The sequence below is a fragment of the Marmota flaviventris genome, chromosome 4 (genome assembly GCF_047511675.1).
Source record: "Marmota flaviventris isolate mMarFla1 chromosome 4, mMarFla1.hap1, whole genome shotgun sequence".
In the NCBI taxonomy this organism is placed as follows: Eukaryota; Metazoa; Chordata; class Mammalia; order Rodentia; family Sciuridae; genus Marmota; species Marmota flaviventris.
This window is the reverse complement of record NC_092501.1, coordinates 121996082-122020067: the sequence shown is the minus strand read 5'-3', so window position 1 is coordinate 122020067 and position 23986 is coordinate 121996082. Positions and strand designations below refer to the sequence as shown.

General features: G+C 36.4%; 1 protein-coding gene and 1 pseudogene across 1 annotated transcript in view; both read left to right on the top strand.

The window, feature by feature from the left end:
* Vwa8 (von Willebrand factor A domain containing 8) overlaps nt 1–23986 on the top strand; it is a 394300-nt gene that overhangs the window by 339029 nt on the left and 31285 nt on the right. The window contains exon 39 of the mRNA XM_071611473.1: nt 2346–2502. Within this exon, the coding sequence (XP_071467574.1) occupies nt 2346–2502 (157 nt within the window). The remainder of the gene's footprint in view (nt 1–2345; nt 2503–23986) is intronic.
* On the top strand, nt 14881–18228 carry LOC114078941 (thyroid receptor-interacting protein 11 pseudogene; annotated as a pseudogene).

Here is a 23986-nt window from a genome sequence, read left to right as displayed (position 1 = left end):
TTCACTTTAAAAGTACAAATTGAAAGCTCTGGGAAGTAGAAATCATGAAGAACTCTCCACTCATATCCTTTGTACCCCAGGGTGACTTTCCCTAGGGGCCATGTGACTCCTCTGGCCCTCACTCACATCAGCCTCTACCAGTTGCAAGTCCTTTCCTCCTTTCTCCCAAATGATGACCTCTGAGTATCTAAGAAGTGCTGAGCTCCAGTTCATCTCCCCGCATAGCTAAGAACAGCCTCTGGAGGAAGGGAATGAGGTCCCAAACACACCTTCCCATCAATAGCTCAGTGTCACTACCCAGTTCCTGTTCCCTCTGCCACAGGCTGATTGTGAATGGGAGCCAGGAATCACACAAATCCAAGAAGTAATTTTCCACCACCCAATTCTAAATAAAAATTACGTAAGATGTGCTTCAGTCAAAGGATGCTGTATTTAATAGGCTGTTGTCATGGTAGTTCCCAAAAGGAAATTACCTACCTGGACTTTCATAAAGGAAGTGGTTCATGCTAAGTGTTCCTTCTTAGTTTATTTAGACCAATTAAAGCTTCAAAGTAGAAAAATAATTTATTATAATTTAGCCAAAGTCTAAAAGCTTTCAGATATTTCACTTAATAAATCTAGAATTACCTCCTTCTGTGCATGGGAGTTATTTAAATAATAATTGTAAGATTGGTAACTTATATAGCTCTTATTTTTTTGCCAGATACTTTTCTAAACATTTTTGCTTTATGACAATCTCATGAAGTAAATCATATTATTATACTTGTTTTATAAATGAAGAGACTGAGACAGAATATTCGCATAATTTCCTGAAAGACACAGCTATTGAGTTGGAATCAGGCTTCAAACTCAGGCAGTCTGCCTTAACTAGTATAGTATACAATACTGTGCTTACTACAGTATACGATACCGTCCCTCAACTGAGGTCTCATCATGAGTTCTCAAGTTATGTGTGAACAAACAAAATATACTGTTTACTAATAGTCTAATTTTTATAAAGCAAAGATAATAAGTTGGCCAATTCTAGCCAAAATATGTATATATTTTCTTTGGTCAATGTAGCATTTATTGATTGATTGATTTATAGCAAAGATTGAACCCCAAGATGCTTAACCACTTGAGCTACATCCCCAGCCCTTTTCATTTTTTCTTTTGAGACAGAGTCTCACTAAGTTGCTTAGGGCCTTGATAAGTTGCTAAATTTCGCTTTGGACTTATGATCCTCTTGCCTCAGCCTCCGGAGTCCCAGGGATTACAGGTGGGCAACACCATTCCTGGCCAATGTAGTATTTTAAAATAATTTCATTTGGAATATATCTAGCCAATGTCACCACCACTTCTTATAATGGTACCTACCTAGCCTTATAGCCATTTAACTTTCATTTTTAACATAAATTGTTCATACAGTATTACATGACATATACTTATAAATATGTAAATGTGGGTTTACATTGAAAGGCTGCTCTGAAACTGATAATATTTATCCATTGTATATTATTCAAAGCTAAAAGTCAAAGTTGATATAATAATTGGCTTCAGTTCTTAGTTAAGCCAGAGGTCATCATTAGGTCACTTAACCTCTCTGTGTATTGTTTTTCATTATTTTCAAAACAAAAGAAATTTTATCTATAGCTTCACTGTCTTTTTCTATTTTGTGGGAAAATAAGGTAATAAGTGAAGGAAGAGTTACTCATTTATTTAGCAGATATATAGTAAGTATTTATATTGTTCAAGCAATTAGGGCAGAGTTAAAAATATAAATAAAATATGATCCCATCCATTACATAATTTTTAGGAAAAGGAAAAATAATGAAGAGTAATAAATAGTACACCTGAGTATCAATCCCTATGAGGTATAGGCCTCAGACGAAGTGTGTGTCATAGAATTCGTAACGGAACTTGAAAAACATGTAGATTTGGATGGATAAGAAAAGTGTAAAATCATGCTAAATAGGGGAAAACCCTTTATTTTAAGAAAAAGGTTATTTGAATTTTTAATTACTGTTAAGTACAATTAATATACTTCTCAGAACTATCTTTTTTGTGTGTGGGGTTGGGTAACCAGGGATTGAACTCAGGAGCACTTGACCTCTGAGCCACATCCCCAGATCTATTTTGTATTTTATGTAGAGACAGGGTCTCACTGAGTTGCTTAGTGCCTTGGTTTTGCTGAGGCTGACATTGAACTCGCAATTCTACTGCCTCAGCCTCCCAAACCACTGGGATTATGGGTGTCTACCACCGTGTCTTGCTACTTCTCAGAACTATCTGCAAAACCATAATCTAATTTTTGTTTTGCAGTCAGGTTCAGACTTATCATTTGTATTTTCCTTGTTTCTTTCCAGGAGGAAGAGACACTGCAGGTCTGGGGGGAAAAGGAGGTCCTTATCGGCTGGATGCAGGTCACACAGTGTACCAGATCTCTGATGCTGAGAAGGATGCCGTTCCTGAGGAGGTCAAGAGAGCTGCAAGAGAGATGGGCCAGAGAGCATTTCAACAGAGGTGAGTGTTCACGTCATATCTACAACAGTGCTGTTGACTAATAGACACATACATACTTGCACGCATGTATGCATGCACACTGTTAGGTGCTAAACTCACATGGTACAGAGCCTGTAGCCTCCAGCTATGCAGATAATGGCAAGATCAGTGGGTTAATATGAGGAAGCACCCATTTCTGTGCCAGGATTTGGAGATGAGACAAAGATAAATGAAGAGGGCACCAGGATAGAGTGCACAATATTGATGAGGGAGAGAGTCAGCTTGCCTGCCCACAAAAAAGGGTAAGAGCTGGAGAGAGATGAGCAGTAAGGTTGGTTGGGGAGGCTTTTTTGGCCGGTGGGGTCTTTGAAACCAGGCCAAGGAACCTGTGGTCTTCTGATGTTCCACAGCTGTTTTAGGCCACTTCATTGGCCCCATCCACTAGATGCTTCTCTAGACTTCCATGTTTGTTCTTCAGCTAAAAAAGAAAAACACCAAAGAACCAGCAATATCTCCTTTCTGATTGATGGACTTGGTAGCACTTTGGGAAACAGATTCACATTTTTGTGCTCAATGAAAGGAGTTGGGTGCAGTTGAATAATGGATATAAAGAGGAGAGAAACGATATGATCCTATACTTAGAAGACCCAAGAGGGTCTACAAAGAAACTACTAGAACTAATAAATGAATTCAGCAAAGTGGCAGGATATAAAATCAACACGCATAAATCAAAGGCATTCCTGTATATCAGTAACAAAACTTCTGAAATGGAAATGAGGAAAACCACCCCATTCACAATATCCTCAAAAAAAATAAAATACTTGGGAATCAACCTAACAAAAGAGGTGAAAGATTTATACAATGAAAACTACAGAACCCTAAAGAGAGAGATAGAAGAAGATCTTAGAAGATGGAAAAATGTACCCTGTTCATGGATAGGCAGAACTAACATCATCAAAATGGCGATATTACCCAAAGTTCTCTACAGGTTCAATGCAATGCCAATCAAAATCCCAACGGCATTTCTGGTAGAAATAGATAAAGCTATCATGAAATTCATATGGAAAAACAAAAGACCCAGAATAGCAAAAGCAATTCTAAGCAGGAAGTGTGAATCGGGAGGTATAGCGATACCAGATTTCAAACTGTACTACAGAGCAATAGTAACAAAAACAGCATGGTACTGGTACCAAAACAGGCAGGTGGATCACTGGTACAGAATAGAGGACACAGAGACCAATCCACAAAATTACAACTTTCTTATATTTGATAAAGGCGCTAAAAGCATGCAATGGAGAAAGGATAGCATCTTCAACAAATGGTGCTGGGAAAACTGGAAATCCATATGCAACAAAATGAAGCTGAACCCCTTTCTCTCACCATGCACAAAAGTAAATTCAAAATGGATCAAGGACCTAGATATCAAATCAGAGACTCTGCACCTGATAGAAGAAAAAGTTGGCTCCGATCTACACATTGTGGGGTCGGGCTCCAAATTCCTTAATAGGACGCCTATAGCACAAAAGTTAATAACTAGAATCAACAAATGGGACTTACTCAAACTAAAAAGTTTTTTCTCAGCAAGAGAAACAATAAGAGAGGTAAATAGGGAACCTACATCCTGGGAACAAATCTTTACTCCTCACACTTCAGATAGAGCCCTAATATCCAGAATATACAAAGAACTCAAAAAATTAAACAACAAGATAACAAACAACCCTATCAACAAATGGGCGAAGGACCTGAACAGACACTTCTCAGAGGAGGACATACAATCTATCAATAAGTACATGAAAAAATGCTCACCATCTCTAGCAGTCAGAGAAATGCAAATCAAAACCACCCTAAGATACCATCTCACTCCAGTAAGATTGGCAGCCATTATGAAGTCAAGCAACAATAAGTGCTGGTGAGGATGTGGGGAAAAGGGTACACTTGTACATTGGTGCTGGTGGAACTGCTGGTGGAACTGCAAACTGGTGCGGCCAATATGGAAAGCAGTATGGAGATTCCTAGGAAAGCTGGGAATGGAACCACCATTTGACCCAGCTATCGCCCTTCTCGGTCTATTCCCTGAGGACCTTAAAAGAGCATACTATAGGGATACTGCCACATCAATGATCATAGCAGCACAATTCACAATAGCTAGACTTTGGAATCAACCCAGATGCCCTTCAATAGATGAATGGATTAAAAAACTGTGGCATTTATACACAATGGAGTATTACGCAGCACTAAAAAATGACAAAATCATGGATTTTGCAGGGAAATGGATGGCATTAGAGCAGATTATGCTAAGTGAAGCTAGCCAATCCTTAAAAAACAAATGCCAAATGTCTTCTTTGATATAAAGAGAGCAACTAAGATCAGAACAGGGAAGAAGAGCATGAGGAAAAGATTAACATTAAACAGAGACTAGTGGGGGGAGAGAAAGGGAGAGGGAAGGGAAACTATGGAAATGGAAGGAGACCCTCATTGTTACACAAAATTACATATAAGAGTTTGTGAGGGGAAAGGGGAAAAAAAAAAAACAAGGGAGAGAATTAAACAACAGCAGATGGGGTAGAGAGGGAAGATGAGATGGAAGGGGAGGGGGGATAGTAGGGGATAGGAAAGGTAGCAGAATACAACAGTCACTAATATGGTATTATGTAAAAATGTGGATGTGTAACCGATGTGATTCTGCAACTTGTATTTGGGGTAAAAAATGGGAGTTCATAACCCACTTGAATCAAATGTATGGAAGATGATATATCATGAGCTTTGTAATGTTTTGAACAATCAATTAAAAAAAATAAAATAAAAAAAAAGAGGAGAGAAGATGCATATGAGGGAATTAGTGACAAAATTATACACCTCTAATAAATGCTGAAGGCATGCTCAAGTGTATGAGACTGATGAAATTCCTCCCATTACATGCTGTACTTTCACATCTGTAAGTAAACAGTACAGAACAATAAAGAACTGCTGGCCACACTTTCAGGAAAGCCTGTGAGCCTCAGAATGGGCCTGAGAGGCAGAAGTGTTGCTCTCAGTCCTCCTGCTGGCTTCCCAGGTGAGCACAGTTTATTTATAGTTACTGAATCTGAATTTGCTCTTCTGGAGAATGGAGACTTCACTCTTCCTTCCTCTCAGAGAGGTGATTAGGACAGATAACTATTTTTGGAATGAAAGTAGTTGAAATCTCTCAAAAAGAGGCAGGAGAAAAATTATACTATAATGAAAAGTCATGTTAGAATTAAAAAGAATTGATCTGTTTCATATGAATAGTAAAATATCCATTTAGGAAAAGATTAATAGGTATTACTCTCCCCTCTCCCCCAACCAGTTGCTATTGTTGCCCCTCTCAGTTTTTCACAGGTAATTATCCAGTCTGAATGTTTTACAAGCAGAGTGCTCTGGCACACAGGTCATTTGCAGGGAGACAGGTAAGTCTTGCAGTGGTGCATGGGCACAAGTATGCAACCCCTCTCTGAGTGCCACTAGTGATAAGGAGCCTGGTTCTGTTGAGGACCATTGCCCTCCAGGGGAATGAGGTCAAGGGGCCTTGGTGGTAAGACAGCTGAATGAATAGTGGATATAAAGAGGAGAGAAGATGCATATGAGGGAATTAGTGACAAAATCATACTGAAGAGAAGAATCCCAATCAAAGAAAAAGAATACCATAACGTGGTTGAAATCCAGAGAAGGTGAGCAAGGGTGTGAAAAGCAGGGGATAAATCAAAACACACAATGATCCTGAGAAAGATGGAGGCACAGCAAAACACCATGAAAAATGCTCTTTCAACTTTCATGTAGAAATGGGACTTTCATTGCTTTGGATGAGTATTTCCTTTAGTTCTGCTGAAAATTTTTCTTTAATTCTTTATTATGGGTTTTTTCAAACATGAATTGAAAGTAGAGAAAAATATGCAATGAATCCTGTGAGATGATACCCCAACTGCAAAAAGAAAGTGGTTCCAGTGCCAGGTGCCATGGCACATGTCTATGGTCCCAGCAGCTCGAGAGGCTGAGGTATGAGGGTCACAATAACAAGCCTCAGCAATTTAGTAATGCCCTAAGCAACTCAGTGAGACCCTGTCTCTAAATAAAATATTAAAAAGGGCTGGGGATGTGCCTCAGTGGTTAAGTGCCCTTGGGTTTTGTCCCCAGTACCAAAATAATAATAATAATGACAATTTTAGTTTCCACCCCTGGAGTATCTTGAAGTGAATCCAAAATATTTTGTCATTTCATCATAATTATTTCTGAGTGTTTTCTACAATATAGGAACACAAAACCACAAACACAACACACTATTATCATGTACTTACAAGGTAATAATCTTTACTATCATCAAATAATTAGTTTTACAGCTCTTTTCTACCACTCTGGGCACATGGAGAATGAGGTCAAATCCTGCCATTTATGCTTTTATAGCACCCTGTGCCATTTCTTCTTAGCCATTATCAATCTTTCTCATTTAGTTATTTGTGTGAGTAGTTAATCATCTCTCTACTGATTATGAATTTCTTAAGAACAGAACCTGGTAGATGGCAGATATTCATACACGTTTGTGGAATAAATAATATTCATGTGCATAAAAGTAATGGTGTCTTTATCATTCATCCCTTGGTATCCATAAGAAGACATTCATATAAAATAGCCTAATATTTGTACATAATACACATATATCCTGCCATGAACTTTTTTATTTATTGGTTCTTCTTAGTTATATATAACAATAGGATTGATTTTGATGTAATGGAATGTAATTAGTTCTAATTCAGTCCCTGTTATTTCCCTTTTCTCTCTCTTGTCCCTCCCCCACTACTCCTTCCCTTTACTCTACTGCTCTTTCTATTTACTTATAGTGTTGTTATGTTATTTAACATTAGTGTCTTGTGGATGTATATGATGGTGAGAATCACTGTGGAATATTCATATATATACATAGGAAACTTAGGTCAGATTCATTCCACTGTCTTTCCCTGTCTCATCCATACTCCCTTCCCTTCATTCCCCTTTGTCTACTCCACTGATCTTCCTTCTATTTTTTTTAACCTGCCCCCTTATTTTGGAATAGCTTCCACATATCAGAGAAATTGTTTTACCTTCAACTTTTTATAACTGGCTTAATTTACATAGCATGATAGTCTCCAATTCCATCCATTTTCTGGCAAATGCAATAAAGTTAATCTTCTTTATGGCTGAGTAAAAGTCCATTTTTTTATATATATCACATTTTCTTGATCCATTTATCTGTTGATAGGCATTATGGGTCTCTGTGTCTTCTATTCTATTGGTCATCATGCCTATTTTTATGCCAGTTCCATGCTGTTTTTGTTACTATAGCATTATAGCATAATTTGAGGTCTGGTATTGTGATGCCTCCTGCTTCACTTTTCTCACTGAGTATTGCTTTAGCTATTCTGGGTCTCTTATTTTTCCAAATGAATTTCATAAATGCTTTTTCTATTTCTAAGAATGTTATGGAATTTTGATTGGAATTGTATTGAATCTGTCTAGCACTTTTGGTATTATGGCCATTTTGACAATATTAATTCTGCCTATCTAAGAACATGTGAGGTCTTTCTAAGGTCTTCTTCAATTTCTTTCTTTAGTGTTAGGTAGTTTTCATTGTAGAGGTCTTTCACTTCTTTTTTTAGATTGATTCCCAAGTTTTTTGTTTGTTTGTTTGTTTGTTTTGACTTTTGTCTTTTGAGGCTATTGTGAATAGGATAGTTTTCCTAATTTCTTTTTAGCAGATTTATCATTGAAGTATAGGAATGCTGTTGATTTCAGTATTAATCGTGTGATTTGAATGTTAATCGTGTATCCTGCTACTTTGCAGAATTCATTTATGAACTTTCACAGTCTTCTGATGGAGTGTTTAGGGTCTTCTAAATATACAATCTGTCATCAATAAACAGAGATAATTTGAGCTTTTCTTTTCCTATTTGGATCCCTTTAATTTCGTCTTCTTGCCTAATTGCTTTGGCTGGGGTTTCAAGAACCATGATGAGTAGGAATAGTAAAACTGGGTATCCTTGCTTGTTTCTGTTTTTAGAAGAAATTATTTCAGTTTTTCTCCATCCAGAGTAGTGTTGCCCTTGGGTTTTGTTATACATAGTATTTTCAATGTTGAGGTAAGTTTCTTCTAATGCCTAGTTTCTCTGTGTTTTAAAAATGAGTGGGTGCTGTTTGCCTCCCATGTATTTTAAATCATCTCCAAAGTATTTATAATACCTAGTAAATGTAAATACTATGTAAATAGTTTATATACTTTATTGCTTAGGAATAATGATGAGAAAAATGTCTGTAAAAGTTCACTAGAAACATAGGTTTTTTTTCCCAAATATTTTGGATCCAAGATTGTTTCATCAGTGATATAAAACCCATAGATATGGAGGGTCAATTGTAAAGCTATCACCCTTTAGTACTTGATTTGGAGACTTGCCAACACTAGACAGTCCTCATCATCCAACAGAAGGTCCACTCATTGCCTTGAATAGCCTGATAGTACTGATGGGTTCCTCATATCATTAGCATAGCATTTAGTTAGCATTCATTTGAGTCTGGTTTTAACCCAGACACTGGTTCCTATATATCAAGAATTGATTGATTCAGGCAAAACAACACAGGGAAACAAGCATGAGACATGCATAAAATGCAACAGAAACATTACATCAACAAAAAGTGAATGAAATAGAGAGTGAGGAACATGTACACACGTAGAAAAACATTTAGGATGGGTGTCAGCTGTGGAAATTGCATCAGCTACCATTTGCAAAACTAATCAGCCCCATATAGTAGTACATACAGTAATGTACATATGTGTGTATGTACATACATTAGCTGTATGTACTACTATATGGGGCTGATTAGTACATACATATATTATGTATATATGTATGTATGTACATACATACATACAGCTAATGTATGTTTCCCTCATAATTGATTTAAAATCATAGTATTTAACTGTAACCTGTAAGAAAAAATAAAATGAGAACCAAAATACCCAGACTCTTACATACCCATAAATACACCCTTTAAAAATGTACTGTGGCAGTTGATCCACAGAGATTACTAGGATGTTAAGCAGCTGTACCCTGCAGTTTTGATCAGAGGTAAAGAAGCAGAATGATATATTTTTAGCATTTTGTTGGCTTGAGAATATTACGAATAAGAAGCTTATCTAAACCAGGAGCTAAAATTTCCTATTTTCTTTCTTCATTCCTTTCCTCAGTCTTTCAGAATTTGTTACGTGTTTTGAATCTTGTAGGTTCTGAAAGATGACACAATCTGGAATATGTTTTCCATATTTCCTCATAATTAGACAGCATGTGATGTGCTTTTAGGTGCTATGTGATCATACCAAAGGTACTGCTATACTTGTAGCTGATCTGGCTACAGACTACTCTGCCCCGGATGACTTAGAACTGCCTGACTCCTTCCCTAATATGTATTTATATCTCTCTATTTATGTATGTATTAAGTGTGTGTGGGTGTGTGTGTGCGTTACTTCCCCCGTTCCCTCTCCCACCTAATTGCCTCCCCAACAAGGACAAGCTATGCCTACATTTTTTTTTCTAGTCAACACTAGTCTCCTTCCTTTGAGAGAGAACATACAGACTTCCAACACATGAAGTGAATAGGCCGCATATCCTACAGGGTTCACTGTGCCCAGCTTCTGTCAGGCTTGATACTTGAGATGTAACTTAAAAAATGAAAATTTATAAAGAAGTTTCAGAGATTGCCAAAGCTAAACATAAGAGGTATTGTTATGAGGTCAAGTCCTAGATACACATTCCTTCTCTGAATGAGAAACAACCATTCAGATGTTATAATGATTTTGTCTATAGTTACTCATTGATAGTGTTTTCAAATTGTTATCTAATAGCTTTTATTCAGTACCATTGTTTGCCAGGTGTTTTGCTAGATATTGGATATTAAAAGAAAATGTGGTCTTTCTTCCAGAGAAATAGAATAGAAAGCATCAAAGTGCATTACACATAAGTATTTTTAATTAAATCTTTTCTCCAATTGTATACATAAATATTTATGCATTTGTTTGTACTGGATCTAAATGTGAAGCATATTTTCTACTTTGGAAGAAAAAAGTTTGAGAAATGCTGTGAGAGAGGGAAATAGACCTAACTCCTAAAGCAATGAAGCATAAGATTCCATGATGGACGTCTGTAAAAGTATGTGGAAAAGGAATGGACTGTTTTACTTAAGAGATTAAGCAAGACTTCCTAGATGTGGCCTTTGAACTGGAACTTGAAACATTTTGGTGTTGACCAACAGAGCTGGGTGGTAAGGCAGGAATGATCGATCTGCCCCCTGGTAGTCTTGGCCCAGCATTGTCAGGCTCTAATAAGCCCCCAGCACTCTAATTTTGATTCTTCCCAGTGCCTGTCAGAGAATAGAAAACACTTATTCTTCCTCAGCATTTGAGGTTTCTCTTCCAACCCACATGATAAATATACTTTACATAAGAATTTCAGCTAAATACTTGTGATCCTTTCTTCCAACATTGCACACATACACACACACACACACACACACACGCACACACATACACAAATAGTACTTTAGATGATTGTGTTATGATTAGGCTTTTGAGGTGTGTTCATTATTCCCTGGCCAATATTAGCACCTAAATATTTATGCACGTAAATGTGTGATTAAATTAGTGTGTTATGGCTTCAACACTGTAAAACCCAAGAGGTTCTCAGAGAAAGACCCCTCTACTTAAGATTAATTTAAGAAGCCTTCTCTTAAATAATCCTGAATCTTGTTTCACTTCAGTCATCTATTTGAATCTATTTTGAGCATCTGTTACCTGTTAGGTACTGTTCTAAGCACTGTACCCAAAAAGATGAAAAAGCTACAGACCCTAGTTGGGGAGACAGAGGGCAGGCAGTGATAGCTGGGATAGTAAATGCTGTGTCTGAGGAAGGAATGAAATGAGAAGAGAGCACACAACTCACTGAAACTTTATACTGGAGCATAAAAGAAACCAGAGACATGGGAAGGGAGAAACTTCAAAAATCATATGAAAAATTTTATGTTAGAGGGGGGCCAGCTTGGCTGGTGGCGACCGCTGGGGGTAAGGGGGGAACGCAGGCAAAGAGAGGACAGCATGGTTTATTTTTTTAAAAAAATTGAATTGAATTTGGGGAACGTGTGGAATAGAGAGGGTGGCTCATATTAATGGACCCAGTTAATGGAAAAGTAATTCAGTGAAATCCAACCCCAAATCACTTGGCACATGGTTGAGTTCAGCAGGAATTAGGGATAACCCCTGTACAGGACTTATGTATAAGCACTGTGTGGCAGCCAGCAGACAGTAGATCAGGAACTTATAAAGGAAGTTGCCAGCAGTCATCTCTGATGAATCCCAGAGTGTGACTCAACCACAGTAACTAAAATAGGTGCACAGAAAATTGTGCCTGGAGCAAACAGCCTCCTAATTTCAAGGACAAAGACTCCCATTGTTGTTGCCACCCCCCCAGAGGTTCTGGGAAGATGCTAATAAGGGCCACACAGGAACTTCTGCATCCCAGGCTGGGTACCTGGTAATTCATATTAACAGTGGTGGATTGGAAACTTTAGTCCCTATACCCTGAAAGTGGATTTTAATGAAAACCTCAAGATCCATACATCCAGCAGAGATCAGAATCACCTCAACAATAGGGGGCCTCCAGCAAATCTCAAATACCTACCAGAGTTCCAAAGTTCAGCCAAGACTAAACCCCAACTACTGCAACTTCCAGTTTTGAACTCTCCACCACCCCCACTACAGGAATACACCATTTGTTAGCCTCCCTGGTGGATCCCACCCTCTACTGAGAGACTGGAAGCTAAGAGATCCCCCTAGCCACAAGGACTGCAGCTGGTTAGGACACAAAGATGTGGGTCCTAACAACCCCCAGCTCTTCACCCAAGGGTTACAGAGCCAACAATAGATATAAAGAATGCAAACCCATCTCTTTCAAGAGTTTGACCACCTCAGAGGAAACAAGCATTTTATTTCCCATTAAGTTTTTTTTTTCTGTTTTTACTCATCTCCGTTTTTCCCTTTTTTCTATGTATTCTCCCTAATTTTTTTCTCTTCTTTTTTTCCCCTAATTTTTACATGGTTAAAAATTTTAAATTTTTATTGTATTTTTTTTCCCATTTTCTGCAAGTTTTGGTGTATGTGTGTGTGTGTGGGTATTCTCACTGCGTGAATAGGTTTGAAAATATATATTTATGTAATTTTACTTCATATAATTGCTTTCTTTTGCACCTGTTTATGATTTAGCCTTGTTTTGACTTAGGTAGGATATAATTATATATAGGCTTTAACTGTTTTGATCTTACATTTGCTTATTTGTTTGTATACTGGTTTTTGTCCTTAGTACCATTTCTTTAGTTTCTCCCCACCCCAATACCAAATTTTCATGCTCCCTCTCCTCTTTTTTCTTTTAATTACATATAGTTATTTTTTGTTCTTCCTGCTTTATAGTCAACCTCAGCTACGTATCTCCTGACTCTCTTTTGTTTACTTTTTAACATATTTCAAACCTTTTCTTGCCTTCTTACCCTATTTTCTCTTTACTTAAGAAACTTTAATTCTACTATCTAATAGAATTAGATAGTTAATGTAATTCTTTCCCATTCATGTTGCTGTGATATTGATAGAATACACGACGTAGTAGACACCTGCTGTTTAATTCATGATTGAGTTCATGATTTTTTATTTTTGGTATTGATGGCACTGATGCTCACCTCAACATTCCTATATAGGTGGCAATTATTGCTATAGATGTCAAAGTGGACAGCAGACACTGTACAACTGTTGTTAACAGTAGTGCTATTCCTGGCTCCCACTTCCTGTAAGAGGGACTGGAAAGTGATCGGGACATTTCAAGATCATAGAGTCGAGATCTCACTGTGGAGCAATACTCACAACTCTGCCAAGTAAGTAACAGCAAATCTCACTCCACACATGATGATCTAGCCCCACCTGAGCCTTCACATTACTTCAAGGGCAGAGAATTGGGGAAACAAAACTCTCAAACCAAAAAACAAAAACCAAAAACAAAAAAAAACAGGTCTCAAGGAGGAACAATCAGAGGGGCATCTCAGGTTGCACATTGGATATCTACTCATAAAGCAAAAAAGATAACTATCCACAAGAGGACTTAAAAGAGGAAGGAGAATCTATCTAAACTGATGCACAAGTCCAACCAAGACCTCCGAAAACATGAGGAAATAGGCCAAGAAATCTCCTCCAAAATTCAGAATCTCCCAACAAAGGATCCCACAGATATGGAAGTAGATGAAATTTCAAAGGTTATAAAAATGATTATTAAAAATGTTAAACTAAAAGAAGATCTAACCAATGAATGAAGAAAGCTAATATTGGAGATCAAAGACCACTTCAGTAAAGAAATAGAAATATTGAAAAGAAACCAGTCAGAACTCATGAAAATGAAAGACACAAATCACACATCACAATAGCTCAACTGTGGAACCAACCTAGATGCCCTTAAATGGATGAATGGATTTAAAAAAAAATGTGACATATATACACAATGGAATATTACTCAGCAATAAAGGAGAATAAATCATGGCATTTGAAGGTAAATGGATGGAGTTAGAGAAGATAATGCTAAGTGAAGTTAGCCAATCCAAAAAAACCAAATGCCAAATGTTTCCTTTGATATAAGGAGGCTGATTCATAATGGGATAGGGAGAGGGAGCATGGGAGGAATAAAGGAACTCTAGATTGGCCAGAGAGGGTGGGAAAAGAAGGGAGGGGGCGTGGGATTATAAATGATGGTGGAATGTGATGATCATTATTATACAAAGTACATGTATGTGCAAAAACTTTGTATAAAACCAGAGATGTGGAAAATTGTGCTCTATGTGTGTAATAAGAATTGTAATGCATTCCGCAGTCATATATTAAAAAACAAAAAAAAACATCACCAACAGATTAGATTTCATAGAAAACTTGAGTCCTTGAGGACAGAACTTCAACTTCAGGCCTCCAAGAAAGGGTAAAGTGTCTCCGATGGGGATGTTCTGGCTGCCAGCATGGAGGTGGCAGGACCAGCTGGAGCTGGGGGAGTCACTAACTCTGAGGGAGAAGTCACCCAATCAGAGGGCTGAAAGTCCAGGGAGGGAGCAGAGGCCCCGCGGGGGGGACTGAGACCCTGGTGGCAAGTTTCTAGTCAAAGTCCAGGCCAGGCCTCTACCTTTAAGGCAGAGTGCCAAGGGGGCAGGAACCCTGCACTCCCCGGAATTCTGAATGCTTTGGTCATAATTGACCCCTGCAACGCTCCAGGACATTCAGCTGGAAGGTGGATGGTCATAGAGCGGTTTTTGGAGCACAGCTGAGGGCTCTCTGAAGCTCTAGCAATGTTTTCGTGGTTTAGAGGTCTAGCCTTCAGCTTGGGCCAGTTCTTGGGTCAGGTGGGAGGCAGCTTGGCTTCCCCCACTGGCCAAGTCTCCAGCTGCATCATAGATATGCCTGTGGAGGTCTCCAAAGCTGTGGAAGACAGTTCACTTCGTTGTTGAAGAAAGAAAATTGAAGCCACAGAATCAAGGTTGAGATCAGAGAATACAAGACTTAAAAAGTATTGTACTGATCTGGAAAAAAAAGATGAAGCATCACAGATTCAAATAAACCTTCAATCTACAAGTTACCAAAACCAGCTGCAACAGAAACAGGTAGACATCAGCCATCTTCAAGCAAGCCAGATGGCACTACAGGAGCAGATGTTGAGCCTGCAGTCAGCTGCTCAATCAGTACCTTCAGAAGCCAGTGGTGTACCAGCAACCAGCGCACCTCATTCATTCGGTTATGGACTCAGCCAGTATTTGTCACCTTTCCATGACGATGCCAAGGACTTTAGTTACATAATTTCATCACAACAGGAAATAAACAGATTGAAAAATGAAGTTTCAAGACTTGAATGTGAAGTTGGCCATTGGAGGCGTAACACGCAGGCACAAGGAACAAATGAGTCAGATCAAAGTGAAATCAGCAAACTACACCATACAATTAAGGTACTGGAACAAAACCGAAGTCAGGACATGGATCATCACCAACATGAAATGTCCATTTTGCAGAATGCACATCAACAGAAACTGGCAGAGTTAAATCACCAGCATCAACAGGAATCAAATGACTATGAAGGACGGATCGCAGAACTTGAAAAGCTGTTACACCAAGGTGACTCAGGAGTTACAGTCACTGATGAGTCTCAAGTCTGGGAGATGCAAAACACTATTCAGGTTCTACAAACTGAAAAACTAGAGTCCACAAGAAGAATCAAAGAACTTGAGGATACAATCAAAGTCATAAATAAAAAATTATCTTCTGCAGAACACGACAGAGATGTCCTGAAGAGAGAAAAGGAGCAGCTCAGTGTGGAAAAGAGACAAATAATTGAAGAGTGTGAAACCTTGAAAGTGGAATGTAGTAAATTGCAGCCCTCTGTGATGGAGCAGAGTGATCCTGCTGCAGAAAAGGGAACAATTTCTCCACAGAGTTCATCAGTGGGAGAAGTGTTCAGACTCCAACAAGCCCTGTCTGATGCTGAAAATGAAAGAATGAGACTGAGTAGTTTAAGACAGGATACCAGCCTTGCTGAAGACAATCAGAAACTTCAAATACATGTGCAAGTTTTAGAAAAAGAGAAGTCATTATTGAGTCAAGAAAAGAAAGAACTTCAGATATCACTTTGCAAACTGAGCTGGGAATATGAAGTCATTAAAAGTATGGCTTCAACAGACATGTATTTGAATGCACAAATACAAGACTTAACACTGAACTTGGAGGCTAAGGAGCAAGAGCTGTATGAGAGTATTAACGAAAAGGAAATGCTGATAGCTCAGTTAGAATATCTGTACAATGAACACCGGGAAGCCACAAAGCACATGAATTGGATAATAGATGAGCTATCAAAACAGCAAAATGAAGGAGATGGTCTAATCACGAAATTGAAACAAGATCTAGATGACAAAAAAGAGAGAGTTCATCAATTTGAGGAGGATAAAATGGACATAACTAAAGAGTTGCATGTAGAGAAAGAAAAGTTAACTGAGAGTGCACTGAGCCTCCGTGATTTGCATTTAACCAAGCAGAAGCTTGAAGATAAAGTCGAAGATTTAGTAAATCAGCTAAGTCAGTCACAAAAAAGTAGTTTAAACATCCAGCAGGAAAACCTGGAACTTAAGGAATACATTAGCCAAAAGGAAGAGGAACTATGTAGAGTTCGGAACGAGTTAAGACATGCTATTAATGAAGACTCTCATTTTAAGGATGACTTGCTTAAAGAAGGGGAAGTCGAAATTACAAACTTGAAGCAAAATCTTGCAGAAGTAGAACAGCTCAATGAAAATTTAAAGAAAGTTGCTTTTGATCTGAAAACGGAAAATGACAAGTTGATTTCAGCATGTGAAGATGTAAGGCATCAGTTGGAAGAATCTATTGCTGGTAACAACCAAATTTCTCTAGAAAAAGACACTATTATGGAGACGCTGAAAAGAGAGAAAGAACAGATACAAGTAGAACTGTGTCAGGCCAAAAAGAGACTGTTGGAAGAGGCAAACAATTACAGGCAGACTATTCAGGAACTCTCAAATGTATGTAATTGGAATACCTCTGTCTTACAGCTGGAACAGGAGCGTGTAGTGCAACTCAGTCAAGAGAAAGACTTTGAAATAACAGGACTCAAGAAGAATATTGAGCAAATGGTTACTGATCAAAAAGAAACTAAGGAAATATTGACATCTTGTTTAGAAGAACAGAAGCAATTGATGCAACTTATAAATGAGAAAGAAGTTTTTATTGGCCAACTCAAACAAGAAAGTTCAGAACTGCAAAAGGATTTAGATAAGTGTTCTCAGGCCTTAAAACAAAATGAAACTTTAAGGCAGACCATAGAGGCAAAAGACAGAAGTCTTAGCTCCACGAAAGAAGAAAACAAACATCTGCAAGAAGAATTGGAAAGACTTAGGGAACAGCGGAATCGAGTTGGAGCTGTGGCTGAGCCTCAAACCCTCGATAGTATCACAGAACTAGAATCTGAGGTATCTCAACTGAATGTCATCAAGAATCATCTGGAAGAGGAAGTTACACATCATCAAAAGGTCATTGAAGATCAAAACCAGAGTCAAATGCAACTACTTCAGTCTCTACAGGAGTAGAAGGAGGAAATGGATAAATTTAAATACCAGTATGAGCAGATGAAGGCTGCACATACCCAACTGATTTTTAAAAAAGACAAGGAAATTAAGAATTTGCAGAAAACCATGGAACAAATAAAAGCCCAGGGGCATGAAGAGAGACATGACATTCAAACAGAGAATGCTGATAGTTTTCCAGAAACAAAAGTGAAAAGCCTTAATATAGAAAATGGGAGTGAAAACCATGCCATATGTAAAGCCAAAATGGAAAAATTTGTGAAAAGAATCAAAGAACGAATACTTGAGATTCAACTTTGTAATTCAAAGAATGTATCTTTAACCAAACAGATCGATCAGCTGTCTAAAGATGAGGTTGAGAAACTCACTCAAATTATCCAGCAGAAAGACGTGGAAAGACGAGCTCTTTGTGCTAGAATGGCTCCAGTTTCATACACCTAGGATGTCCTTGACCTCCAGCAGCAACTCCAGACCTTCAGTATGGAAAGAGAACAAGGATTATTTGTTAGTATCCATTTAACTATTTCAATTGGCTACAAAGTCACTTCAGGTTAAATTCAATTTTCTAGGTGTTAAATATAGCCATTTTGAGTGGGAAGATCCAAAAGTGTCCCCAACATACTCTTGAGACCAGATGAGCAAACTAGGCTTAATAGTTCTTTATCAGGACTTTTTGTTCAACACTGTCCAACTACTAAAACAAAATTACACTTGGAGAACCCAAATATGAAATTTAGTGGTTCAATTCTAAGATTCTCTTTAAAATTCTTTAATCAAAACTTATCCATTTAACTATTTCAATTGGCTACAAAGTCACTTCAGGTTAAATTCAATTTTCTAGGTGTTAAATATGTCCATAAGGAAAATGGTTTCTACACGTTAAGTGTGAGTCAAACCAAAAGTCTTAATACATCAATCATTTCCAATGGAAAAGTTAATTTGTAAGAATGTATCATTAAAATCTGGACTGTTTATCTAAACGCTTCTCTGGGTTATCAAAAAGAGTATTTAAAATTAATCTTTTTTTATTTTTGTAAATTAAGATAAAAGATGAATCAAGAGTTTCCAGCTTGAGCTGGGTGAAAGTCAGAGAGGAGAGAAAGCAGATTATGTGGCAGTTGCTTCTCTGACACCCGTAGTTTCTAGAACCATTAAGAACATTTTTATTAAAATTAATTTAGTATGAAACAAATGTTTAAATATAAATTATATTATAATTAAATATAAATTAATATTATTACCTTTAATTTAAATTTATTTTAATAATTAATTTTATGATAGTTTTATTACATTTAATTTAACTTGATTTTTTGATGTAGCACTTAAAATTTTATTTGTATTGCTTTTTAATTTAATAAAAATTTATATTAAATTATAACATAATTTATATTTAAAATTTATTAAATTTTATTTAAATTAATTTAATAAAATGTAAAGAAATGAATTTAAATAAAATTTAATATAAATCTGATTAATTAATATTCATTACATAATTTAATATAAATTTTCATACAATTAATTTTAATGAAAGTGTTCTTAGTGGTTTTGGAAGCTCCAGGTGTCAGAAAGGTATTTGTTGTATGATCTGCTTTTTTCTCTTCTCCGACTTCACCTAGTTTGGGCTGGTAACTTTTGATTTATCTTTTTTCTTAATTAACAAAAATCAAAAAGAGAAGACAAAATACCTGGTAGCTATAAATATATATCATCTTTTCTTCCTTTTTATTTCTTTTTTAAAAATTTTCTCTCAGTTTCAACTTTTTGTTTTTTTACACACAATAATTAAAATACCTAACATAGAAAAGAAGGCAAGAGCACTAAAAGCTGCAAGAGAAAAACCGTCAGGTCTCATTTAGGAGCAAGCCACAAAGGCTAACTTCTGGCTTCTGAACTCAGATCCTAAAGAACAACAAGGCCCAGAATGAGATATTCAAAGAAAGCTCTTAAAGAAAAATGTTGTCAGTCAAGATTTCTAAATCCAGCAAAGCTCTTTCAAAATCAATGTAGAAAGAATTGCTTTACATGACATGGATAAGCTAAAAGAATTTATGATCACCAAAGAAGCACTACAAAAAATACTCAAAGATAAACTGCACAAAGATATACCCAAAAAATAACTCCCAAAGCTCCTAAATAGATGATGACCATGAGAAGAGCAACCAACTAAATGAAAATTAAGACAGAATTAAATGTAGTAAAGAAACCAAAATATCAGAAAATTACAAACGCATATTCATAATAACCCTGAATGCATCTGGCCTCAACTCCTCAGTTAAAAGACACAGATTAATGGATTGGATCAAAAAACAAAATTCAACTAAATGTTGTTTGCAAGAACCCCTATCACCAGCAGACAGGTCATCCAAGTATAAAATTAATAAGGATTTTTCTGACTTTAATACTATAAATCAAATGTACCTAATAGACATCTACACACTATTTCCCCCCCAAACAGCTGAAATGAATTTACCTTTTTCCAGAAGCTCATGGAATCTTTTCCATTATTGATCATATTTTAAAATGAGTACAAGACGATATTTATTGAGCTCTGCATATAAAATGTGTTCATGAATTTGATGTGCTTTGACAGAAACATGTGTTTTTCCAATAGCAAACAAGTATAAAAATACATCAAAGTTTTGCTACAACTGCAGTTCCTAGAACCCATTATTTAAAATCCATTTTTTATTAAAATGTGACTCTATATTTTCAGAAACATGGGTTAATTATAAACCAAAATTTTTCTTGCTATATTTCATGATATTCCCTGTAAAGTATATTTTTAATTTGTTACATTTATGTTCCTCTCAAGAATGCTATAAAGCTACATCACATTTTTCCTTAGAAATAAAATCATATACGTTCAAAGGCTTTTGATGACTATTATTGTGGGACCAAAAAGGTAAAAGGTTATAACTTTCAAATGTCATTTTCTAATTATAGTGAGCAAATCAGAAAGTGATTTCTTTGTATATTACTGGTAGAATCTCTATGAGGGCTTTCAGTAGTACTTCCTTCACCATCTATTTTTGAAATGCACAGAATCTTCTGAAAACCAATGTGGGACTACAACTTAAATGTTCTTGTGTATAGCCATGACAGTGACTGGTACAGAGTTAGCACACAATCAATTCTTAGAGAAGCATGGAAAGAAATACATGGAAAAGATGACTAATTTATATTAAGCACCATTGATCTATTCCCTCTTTTAAAGAAAATATTCTGGGGCTATGAATAAGTGCAGTTCAATGCAACTTAGGTAACAAAGCTTGGCCTTTCTTTAGGCACTAGTCTAGAAGTTTTGACTTTTGAAGATCTCAGTAGAATATTAAGACCCATTTTCAGTTTTAGAAATCATTAAATTATTTAATTGGCATTCAGTAAATTTAGTTTTTCAGTGCACAGACTGAGTTACCTCCACATCCTTTGTGGTGGTGCAAGAAGCATGGTCCCCTCTTGGAAAGCATGCTTCATTCTTTGTTTTGGTCAGTAACTCGGAAAACTGTCTCTCAGCAGGTCAGTGTTACAGAATTGTTTTATATAATGGTTACGTGTACATGTATCTTTGGGAATCTTTCTTGACCCAGAAAGGCATTGCCTTTCAGACCTTTTCCTGCCATATCTCCTAGTGATATATATCTGTAGAGCCGACTTTTACCAAGATGATCTAGGGTTGTGCCTATGTGGTAACCCTTGGCAATGTTACCTATTATTTTTATCACTTACCCCTGTTAGAAAATATTCCCTGTTAGAGAAATCTCAGAGATGGAAGTTCGTTTTGAATCTTTAAGGTTTTCAGGAGTACCCACTAAGACTGCAAGTCCCCTGGGCAGTGTAATACCCAATGGTGTGCAGATAAGCCAGCTCCTCACAGGCCAGTAGGGAGTGTTAACAATGCCAATTTCCTGGGTATAAGCATTTCCTCCAAGGCTGATGACTAGCTACCAAAAGTTGAAAGTTTGCTTGTAAAATTCCTGAATATTGAGCAGTTATCTCTCACAAGCTGGTACCATTTGGCTTCAGCATGCCACTGGCTTAATTAAGTCTTTATCAACCAACTGCCTGAGGAGAAGGATGACAGTTACCTAAGAGCGAGGATTTTGAGAAACAAGGCAATGGAATGTGAATAGGAAGAGAGAGGTGAAAGAAAAGAAAAGGGAAGGGAGGACTGAGAACACAGACTAGATGGTGTCATGCTGTCTCTGGGAAATGTAGTTGCCTAGAGTTGTACCAGTTGCAGGAGTGCAGGGCCCTTCTTGAACTGGGAGCTTGGTTTGAGCCAAGAATTGGAGAGAAGTCTGTCCTCAAGTGAGATGATGCCCCTGGGTTCATGTGTAGGGGCCTCCTTTCTTATATCCATTGTATTTCAGAACAAAGAAAACCTGCCACTTGATATTGCATTCTTTCCAGAAGTAATGCTTCCATTGATAATAAGATTATCTGAAATTGTCAAATACAACTAAAATTAAATCAGTAACCACCTCCTTAAGACAAGCAAATCAGCAAGTTTGTGATTTTAGGGAAACTGTATTTTCATTAACCTTTTGGGCCATACAAAGAGACTGACATCCCTATAAACTATGAAAATTGTGAGATTTATAGACTTTTAAACTAAGGTTAAAAATAGAAATATCAACTTTCTTTCACTCTCTAGGAAAGGCCTAACCTTGAGAAATTTCTTTTTTAAATCATTAGCAGCAATATTTTAGCTCTCCTCTCTTATATCAAGTTTTAAGATCATTATTCTGAATGTTACCATATCCCCAGCGCATATTGATGAGCAACATGATAAATAAATAAAAAGGCAATCTTAGAAAAACTTATTAAGGCAATTTTCCTTATATAAGGAAAGTAAATTAACTCAGCAATACACCTACTATAAATCTGTAAGAATGTATCATTAAAATCTGGACTGTTTATCTACATGCTTCTCTGGGTATTTAACAATAGGAGTATTTAATTTTAAAATTCAATATAAAGTAAAAGTTTAAAGTATATTATAATTAAATACAAATTAATTTTATTACATTTAATGTAAATTTATTTTATTAATTAATTTGTCAGTTTTATTACATTTAATTTAAATTTATTATTTAATTAGTTTTGTTTATTAATTTAATAAATTAATTTATAATAAATTATAATATAATTTATATCTAAAAATTTATTAAATTTTATTTAAATTAATTTAATAAAATAAATTTAATTTAAATAAAGTTTAACAAATCAGATTATTTAACATTACATAATTTTATATAAATTTTCATACAATTAAATTAATTTTAATGAAAGTGTTCTTAGTGGTTTTGGAAGCTGCAGGTTTCAGAAAGGTATTTGCTGTATGGTCTGCTTTTTTGTCTCTCCGACTTCACCTAGCTTGGGCTGGAAACTTTTGATTTGTCTTTTATCTTAAATCACAAAAATTAAAAAGGGAAGACAAAATACCTGGTAGATAGATAGATAGATAGATAGATAGATAGATAGATAGATAGATCTCAGCTTTTCTTTTTTATTTCTTTTTTTAAATTTTTCTCTCAGTTTCAACTTTTTCTTTATTTGATTTTCAAGCTCTTTTAGGATAGGGACATGTGGTTTATCTTTTAAACCTCCAGCAATTTATTAAAAAGAAAAGAAAGTACTAGTTGTGACTGTTTTACATAGTATGGGAAAAGGACCCAAAGCAAAAGTGCATCATCTTTAGAAGGATTTTTGTAAAAAGGGGGAGAAGAAGGTTTATTCCGGGGCGTTGCCAGTCCCCTTCAACTCTGCGGATATGGTTCTCTATGATTTCATCAGTCATATAGGTTGATGTGACCAGCATCACCACAGCCAGGAGACACATTTGCATCCTAAGGACCACTGAAATCACTTCCATGATACCAGCACTAGCTGTTTAGAACTTACAATAGAGTATTTCTTTAGTTTTTTTGCCACGAGACGCATTTGCATCTCAAGTAACAGTGAAAGCACTTCCACGGCACCAGCACCATCTATTTAGAACTTAAAAATCAGAGTATTTCTTAAATTTTTTTATCAGCCCATTTTAAAAAGTCCTGACTTTATGCTTCATTGTATGAGAATGTTCATATTTACAGTTTGAAGTAGTACATCGAAGAGCTATTTCTTGCACGTTTTGTAAATTAGGTATGCCTTTGAAATAGAAAATTTGTATGGCCAGAAAAGTTGGAAACAACGCTAGTCCAAATATGTAAAGAAGTCTTGCTCCAACTAGAGAGAAATTCTATCAACAAATTGGAATTTCCAAAGTAGAATTATAAACAAATTGGAATTTCCAAAATCACATGGTGAAAGT